We start from the raw sequence: 9,154 nt of genomic DNA, 5'->3' as shown, positions 1-9,154 counted from the left end.
ACAAAATCAAGATTTTAAATTACTACAACATCTTCCGATTAATTGTCACTATTCCAATGAATCAAGCAATTCCTGTAAAAAACCACTTACAAAGAGAGCAAACTTTCAATGTCACGATTTAGGTAAAATCTGATAAAAAATATCCAACAAGTAAATACGGAGATTCTGAATTAGCACAATATATAGATACATTCCTATGAAAACTTTCTAATCTTATCTTCGTTTCAATGTCACGTTTCCACTTGTAGTGTTACCGTCCAACTTTCCTCCAAAACCCCGGCCCTTGTGCCCATGGGGTAGGTGTTCACTTGTCCGCCGCTAGCGTCCTTGTTGCTCGCTGGTTTACCGTTCCCAATGCACTGGTCTGGGTTTTCTCAGGACTGCTGGCTGAAGCCTGCTACACGAGGTTTGGTGTCGTTATTGTAAGCATCGTTGGTCGAACAATGGTTTCTGGCTTTTACGCTCTTATGCTTCTATCTCTAGCTTTTAGGAATTTGATGGTTACAAGTTTTATGCCATCATGTTTATGTTTTATTCCTGTTTGTGCTTACGCTTATAATATGTTTCTTCACTTGGGCCATATTTAGGGTGTTCCTTCTGTCGAAGCTATTCTTTTTCTTGTACCCAGTGCACATTAACTGTTTGTTTGATGAAACCTTTGTTTGAGCCAAAAAAAAAAATCCAAATAAACCCTAATAAAATCATATATACCCAATCGCCAACCTCAAGTTTATCTCATCGATGAAGATGACCCACCCAAAAAGGGAGGAAAAAGAAAAGGCATCAAAGCCTAAAGCTACTTGCCGGCAATGGCAAACACATGAGGGACTTTGCTCTTACAAAGCTGCAGTTCAAGCACTTTCCTCCATTTTTTCGTAATTCGGAAATTGAATATGAAATCTTCAACACTGCTACTTGTTCTTATGAACCACCTTGGGCGTCGTTATTGATGTTTTTAACATCGAGTTGAACTTGAGCCTCGTTTGCTTCTACATGATCAATGTCGTGGGTGCAATCCATCAGGAGATGCAACGTTAAACGACCATTGGATCGATGAGCTCGGAAATATTCATGGTGTCTCGCTTTTTCTTCCCTGAGAATCAACCGTCCGTCGCTAGTGTAATACCTTTTAAGCACCCAAAGCGACTGCCACGGCTGATTCTCGGACTTAGCAAGCGAGGGTATCGGCGGCGGAATTTCCCTCTCAAAATTAATCTTCCTCTTCCTACCCCGATTTTCTGGCTCCTTAACACCGCCACCTCCGCAGCAAAGCTCTTGGTGTTGGTTATCAATGCCGATACTAGAGCAACTCTCCATGCCAATGTAATCACCGATCAAAGAAGAAGAAGAAGCTGATCTTGAAACAAGGCTTGAACTAAACATCGTTAAAAGGATTTTCAGATTGGTTTAAGAACTTAAGACCTCGAGACCAAGCTGATTGCACTTTTGAACGTCTATGAGGCTCAGAGGGCTGCATTATATCAAATACAAACAACAAGGGTAATTTGTTTTTTGTTTCCTCGACTAAAACTAAATTTAGAATCAACAGCTTTCTATATAAAAATAGTCGGTCCAGACGGATAAAGTTTAGTATTTTCTTTTTTTTACCTAAAATAACTGTTAAAGAAAAAACTTCATCGTTTTATCCATATATAAGCTTTTATAATTTATATACGAAAATTATCCATAAAATATTTGAAAAATGAGTTTTCATTAAATAATATATATTACCTATTTAAAATAACAGTAAACTATTAAAATAGTCACTTTTTTTTTGAAGTTATATTTTAATCACTTATATTTAAAATGTTACGTTATTGTGTTGTAATATTTTAGTCACTGAGCCATTAATAGTCATTAACAGTGTAACGGTAAACTGATGTGGCACGTTAAATCATTATTTCAAACAAAAAATTTACAATTGGTCCCTATATTTTTTCATTTTGAGCAATTTAATTTTTTCTCTTTTATGTTCTTTTAACTTTCTTTTATTTTCCATTCTCTTCTGCTTCTCCCTATGTTTTCCTCCCTTCTCCATTTATTTTAATGTAGTTTTTCTATATTTTTCATTTGTTAAAACTAGCCCACAAGCTTGCCTCACTCGAAAAAAATTAAATTATTAAAAAAATAAAAGTATAGGGACTAGTTTTAACAAATGAAAAACATAGAAAAATTACATTAAAAGAAATGGAAAAGGGAGGAAAATAGAGGGGGAGGAGAAGTGAATGAAAAATAAAGAAAAAAAAGAAAAGTTAAAAGAGAATAAAAGAAAAAATTAAATTGTTCAAAACAAAAAAAATATGAAGACTGATTGTATAAATTAACTTAAAATTTTTGTTTGAAATGATGACTTAACATACCACGTCAATTTACCGTTACACCATTAATGGAAATTAACAACCCAATGACTAAAATGTTACAACGCGATAATGTAAGTGACTAAAACGTAACATTTCAAACATAAGTGACAAAAATGTAATATGAGGTAAACAAAAGTAACAATTTTAATAGTTTACCCTTAAAACAATGGTTGGATTTTAACTATAATATTCAATTTTATTTTTCTATTAATATTATACTTTTATAAAATTTAATTTTCAATATCACTTAAGTTGCAGGGGAATATATGTGTTTATATTTATATTTTGTATTTATTATAAAATAATTAATATATAATATTAAAAACATAAAAGACTTTTAAACCATAATTAACTCAATATTAAAAAATTATATCTATACAATATTTAAAAGATGAATTATATTTTTAATTCTTCTATCTTAGTCTTTTTAATCACTAAAAAATCAATGTAATTAAATATATTAAATAATAATGTTATTTTCAGTTATAGAATAAATGTTTAATTTGTGTCTATTATGTAGTAACAACTCTTTGTATGCTAGATTATTTATATATGCCTCTTTTTTGTGTTTTTGTCATATGATAATAGAATTAACCTCGGTTTAAATAAAATAATAATTTAAAATAATAAAATGTTATTCATTGATTAAATTGAATAGTTTAAAATATAGTGAAAGTGACTATGGATTAATTTGATTAATTTTAACACTTTTTAAGAGTTTAAATAAAAGTTACAAATTAAAAAATCCAACTTCCTAAAAATAAAATATAATATAATTTAAAAATAAATATTAATAATATTACAAATCTATTTAATTTTTTTATTTATAATCTTATGTTGCAATTTATCATTCTTGTCATCATCTTTTATCTGGGTATTCTTCTTCAATCTATCATTCTCATCATCATCTTCAATCAACATTAGACTTCTGATGTATTAATTACCTAAAAATTACAAAACTATAATAATAATAATTTATTGTTGTGAATTGGAGCTTTTATAAAATTATAATTTTAACGGTTCCAAATTCTCGAGTCAACGTTCGAGCGTTGATCTGGGTTGGTGATGGATAAATTTATTTTGGGATTGGGTTTTGTTAGAATTAATTTAGGTGGATTTTGGATCTTTTTATAAGAAATTAAGGATGTTGGGAAGCTTGTATGAAGTAGAGAGAAGATGGATAGCTAATATGGTGATTTTAGCTTGTATGGATAGCATTTTTTTAATAAAGATAGCTTGGCAGATTGAGGTATGGGATAAAGTGGAATTGTCCCAATTTTTCTCTATATTATAATCATCCTCTTCTTTTTTTTTTACATTTCTTCATTTTTTTTCTTCTTTCCATCTATTTCCCTTAGCAAACTGTGCAAAAGGAGAGAGATTTGAGTGAGTTCTCATAAATTTTCATCCTCTAAATCTCAAAAAAGATAAGGATCTTGATCTAGCTTTTTTTTTTTTTAAGTTCCATGGAAAAAAAGCTATGTTCATTAAGGATGAAGGTGGAGGTTTTTGGGTGTTTAGGAAGGTTTGAGTATGAGGGGTCTCTACCCATCTTCTCATATATTATTTATTTATTTATTTAAAACATGTATTTTTGCATCCTATCAACTTTTACTTTTTTTTTTTGAAAAATCTTGTGTGTTACATGGTTATTAGTTAAAGAGGGTGGTGAAACTTCTAAAGCTAAGGGTAAAGGCAAATTGGTGGAGAGCTAGATAAGAAACTTTGTTGGTGTTCTTCCATCAAGATGGTGCCCTCCAATTCTCCTATGCTTCTTGTTAAGTCATAAATATGATGCTTGTGTGATAATGCATGCATGTTATATGTCTTTGGGTGGAAATCATGTTTGGATGATTTAAAATGAAGCTAAAAATTTAGTTGTGAAATCTGCCAAAAATAAATTATTACATGAACAATAAGTTTAAAAATTTACCATAAATTCTGCAAAAATAATTAAGAAGTGATCTATACATCATTGTAACCGTGAGTCAGTCTAGTTTCATTTAGAACAAATAGAGATTGATTTCTATTTGTATTTTAAAATATATGAATTTTTGAGTGTAGAAAGGTCGTAAAAATCTGACAGCAGAATTTTTATAAAACAGATTTAGCTGTGACTTTGAAAAATCACCAAACATTTCATAAGATAAAATAGGAAGTGAGCCTTATATACAGAAGTCTAGTTTCATTTAAAACAAACGGTGCACAAGTTATAATTATATATTAAGAGTAATTAATTTTTGAATGAGAAAATGTTAGAATGTCAAGGTAGCAAACCGTCATATCTCATTAGTTAATATTTTAGCTAGAATGATAAGCAAGTTGAAACGAGTATGAGACTCAAATGCCATGGTTGTATTTTTGTGATTATATGTTTGATGCTTTATTTGCCCTCAGTGATAAACCATAAAAGTAACATGTTTTAATCCCACGCTTGACATGTTTTTGGATGATTTATTATGTAAATTAGTGAATTTGATGCTCCAAATCCTTTAAATTTATGTTTCTATACTCTGGTGAGCATAGAGAAGTGAAAGGAGCGAAAATCGGGCCAAAATAGAACAAAAAGAGCTGTTTTCAGGAACCACACAACTTGGGCACTTCCACACAGGCTGGGCACATGCCCGTGTGAGTCATACGGGCTGGCCACATGCTCATGTGCCAGCCCATGTCGATATCTCTCCCTGTTTCCCAAACACGTGAAAATTTTTTAGGCTTTTTGAGCATTCTAAAGTCTATAAATACACATTAGAAGAGGACCTAAGGGAGTACGCAGAGAAGAACAAAGAAAAGACTTAAAAAATGCTATTGGATTCATTTCAGAAGTGGATCTCCTTCAAGATTGAAGATCTCCATTCAATTTCTTTAGAAGTTTTATTGGGTTTCTTTATGTGTTGTTGTTTTCTTAACTTTAAGATGATGTTATTCCAGATTATGAACTAAATTCCCTAGATACCTAGAGAAGATGAAACCTATGATGGATCTTGTTATTTAATTTCTAATTTACATGATAAATACTTGAATTCTTTTTCTCAATTATGTAAGCTTATTTCATGTTTTGATATTTTCAGGATATTGATTCATGTTAAATGTGCTTATTCAGTGGAGAAAAGTCACTGTTTAAGAGTAAATATAGCATAAATCTGTCGGATTAGAGTCAAATCTAATAGGGGAATCCATAGATCGAGTTAATGGACAATAGGGGTTTTAATTAGAAAGAGATTTCAATTAATCAACCTAGAGTCATTTGTTTTTACCCTCGAAAGACATATTAACATAATTTAGGGATTTCTATGGATCAAGGCACAAGTGAAGAAATCGTTTAATTTAGATTTGGGATAATAAGTGAAGTCTAGGTGGATTTTTCCCTGGATATTGTCTATCTCATTGGTTTTCTTCGAATATTTTATAATTCATTCTCTGTTGCTTTCTTAGTAATTAGTTAGTTAATTTTAGATAAAAATCAATCCCATTAATTTGTCGGCCAAATCATAGAAAAACAATCATTACTAGTACTTTTAGTCATGGATACGATATTCTCGACTCACCATAGCTATACTATTATTCGATAGGTGTGCTTGCCTTTATCGTGATTTTAGTTGGTTTAGTAACTCATCACTCAGCCTTCAGGCCTAACCTAACTAGCGACCATGAGTGGCACTTGGGATAATCCTACGGACACCCGAGATTATTTGACTAGCGGCCATAAGTGGCGCAGGATCATCCGGATACCTAATTATTTGAGTAGTATGTGCAATCTAACAAGTTTGACAAGTTTGATATGCAAGTGATTTGGTTATATAGATTTAATGACTCGTGATTTAATTATTCGATACTCATGTAATGTTTCTATGTATTCATTTGATTTGCATGTTTATATTTATGAATGGCTTGAAGTATGATAGATTTGTTGTGTACCATTGAGCCTGTAAAGCTGAGCCTTCAAATTGTCTTAATGTTCATATTTGTAGACTTTTGTTCGTGTCTGAGGAACATCATCGACAAGAGACTCCTAGCATCACGTATTCGGAGTACAATACCTTATCTATTAGTGGGCATTGTATTCCTGAGGCTTTACTTGTACTTTTTTTGTAGGTCTGTAACTCATTTATCATTTTTGTTATTTTGAATATTTTGATATACAATGATATTGGAGCTCCACATATTTTGTATAACTACTGTAATTACTATTTTCAGTATAACTATGTATAGTATTTTCTCTTATATAAAATGTATTTCAATGTTTTAAGTTATTTGAAAATTTTGCTGGGTTGCTCCGGTAACCTAATGTAGCACCTTAGTATTTGAGTACTCTGTATTCGGGATTAGGGTGTTACATAATTACAATAGCAATTAAAATTATAGTTTAAAGTAAAATTAGAATGAATAAGAATGTAGAATTATAAAGTAAAACTTTCATGACAATAGAATGATAGGAAAAGTGAATAAAATTGAATTTAAAATAAACTTAGTATAATATGTACAATAAACTAAATAAATATATGATGAAAGAATATATAATTGGTACATAATTATGTCACTAATTAAATGATAATCAATCTAAAATAATAACTATCATTAATAATTAATATACTCAAGTGTGTAGTTCAAACCAATAAAAATTCTATGAAAAAAAAGAAAATGCCGATCAATGTCGATTAATCCACCAAAAATAAAAAATCCTACACCATCGAATTCAAACCAATAAAATGTCACATATATTGAATTGATAATTTTTTATCCAAGATTTGTGCGAAATTGCGTAAATAAAGTAAGGGGTTGAAAGTATAACAAAATTAAACAAATAAAATCAAAATAAATACGAAATAGAATATAAAATTTTGAACTAAAATTAGATTGAATCAAAAGGATAAAAACTCTAGGCTCAAGCGCGACTGCACTTTTAGGTTCTAAACTGATCATGAATTATAGATGGCTCATCATTTGATGATAAATCAGTTAAATTGATCGAGGAACAATCTCAATTCTTTTGTGGTGGTAAATTAATTATGGCTGGAAGCAACCTGGCAATTAATTCTTGTTAAGCGAATAACATTATCAACTCTCATAATTTAATTCCTCGATAGTTTTGCAAATGAGAAGAACCCAACTCTAATTAATGATCTCAACTATGCAAATCTTTTAAATTAGATAGCTGGTTTCCATGACATCACCCAATTGAACCACGTGAATTTATTTTTTTGGTAAAATAAATTGACAATCACAGATTGAATTGTTTTTACTGATTATGTATTATGCAAAGCATGAGACAAGAGGCCCTTATCGAAACAATACCAAAAAACAAAATTAAGAATAATCCTATTTTTTATGTAATTCAAAGAAAAAGTAAATATCAAGGCGAAAAGAAAATAAGGTATAAATTCGGATCTCGCAATTCAAACACTGAACTTTTGTTGAGTTGAGGCTACAATGGAATTAAAATAATCATAATGAAAGGAATAACAATGAAAACTAAAAGATAAAAGATCCTACTTATCTGATTAAATAAAGATAAGTCTAATCTTAATTAAGCTTCTAATAAAATATTTTTAGAAATTCAAATCCAAATTCAAATAAAAATAAAAATAAATATAAAAATAATTAATAATTATTTTTACATATTCTTAAATTTAATTTCTAACTCAACTATATAGTTTGAATAAAAATTTTATTAATTTAAAAATATAAAAATTTATTTATTTTTAATGTCAACTTAGTAATATAATGAACAATAAAGGGTATACCTGTAACACCTCTTACCCAAGTGAACTTCAACAATAAATGTTTCATTTAATAATGAACATACATTTAGGCTTTCAAGCACTTTAAAATTAAACTTTTAATAATGAATTCAAGATCTTATTACACTTTTAGGAATATAACTAGACTATTAATAAAGATTAATTGCATATAAAATGTAACACCCTGAAAATTTCTACAGTAAGATATTATCCTTAATATAGTAAAATAAGGAAATAAAGTGACAAGAAAAGAAAAATTGAGTTATGTCACTAGGAAGTATATTATGACATATTAATTTAAGAAAGGACTAAATTGAAAAAGTGAAAAAAGTTTTGTGGCCCAAGATTAAATACTCAAAATTTGAGGGATTAAAGTGTAAATATGAAAAAAGTTAAAGGACTAATAGTGAAAATATTTCAAGGGTGGAATGATCTAGAAACCAAGGAAAATTGATGAATTAGGACCAAATTGAATAAGTGAAGAATTATGTTGGACTAAATTATAATTTTACCAAATTAAGTGATGACTCAAGAATAGAATTTTAAAAGATCACGAAGGGCAAAATGGTCAATAGGAAGAGAGAGAAATCTAGAAAGTAATGATGATGTTGGTGATGTTTATAATTATTTAATTAGATAATTATTATTTATTTAATATTTTAATAAGATATTTTATTATTTTATTTAGTCTATATATATGTGTGTGTGTGGAAAAAAAATACGCACTCCATCATCTTTCCCATGCAAAACCAACGTGAGAAGAAGAAGAAGAAAAGATATTTTTATTTCTTTACAATTTGGTCCTTCTACCAAAAATTCACCATTTTCACCCAAAAATCAAAAGAATTTCCATAGCTATCAACAGAGAAAAATGTTAAGGAGACTATGGGAAGTTAGAATATCAAGTTGGATTCAAGAAATGAAAGCTGAAGGAGAGAGAAAATCAAGATGAAGATTGAAATCAATAGAACAAGGTAAGAATATTATGATTTCAATATATTTTTAAGTTTGATATTATTGAAAAAGCAAGGGATTGATGTTAATGTAGAGTTT

At 29.4% G+C, this 9,154-nt stretch overlaps 1 protein-coding gene across 1 annotated transcript; it reads right to left on the bottom strand.

Annotated features, from left to right (window-relative positions):
- Positions 1-921: 921 nt before the first annotated feature.
- LOC121228906 (uncharacterized) lies at positions 922-1,383 on the bottom strand. Its single transcript, XM_041111928.1, has one exon. The coding sequence runs from the start codon at positions 1,381-1,383 to the stop codon at positions 922-924; it is 462 nt and encodes a 153-aa protein (XP_040967862.1).
- Between the last annotated feature and the right edge of the window lie 7,771 nt (positions 1,384-9,154).

The sequence above is a fragment of the Gossypium hirsutum genome, chromosome A05 (assembly GCF_007990345.1).
Source record: "Gossypium hirsutum isolate 1008001.06 chromosome A05, Gossypium_hirsutum_v2.1, whole genome shotgun sequence".
Taxonomy (NCBI): Eukaryota; Viridiplantae; Streptophyta; class Magnoliopsida; order Malvales; family Malvaceae; genus Gossypium; species Gossypium hirsutum.
The sequence above is the reverse complement of the archived record's forward strand: the minus strand, read 5'-3'. Positions and strand labels throughout refer to the sequence as shown.

Bases quoted from the DNA above. Each gene is read 5' to 3' on its own strand.
- LOC121228906 (XM_041111928.1), bottom strand. From the start codon at position 1,383: ATGTTTAGTTCAAGCCTTGTTTCAAGATCAGCTTCTTCTTCTTCTTTG.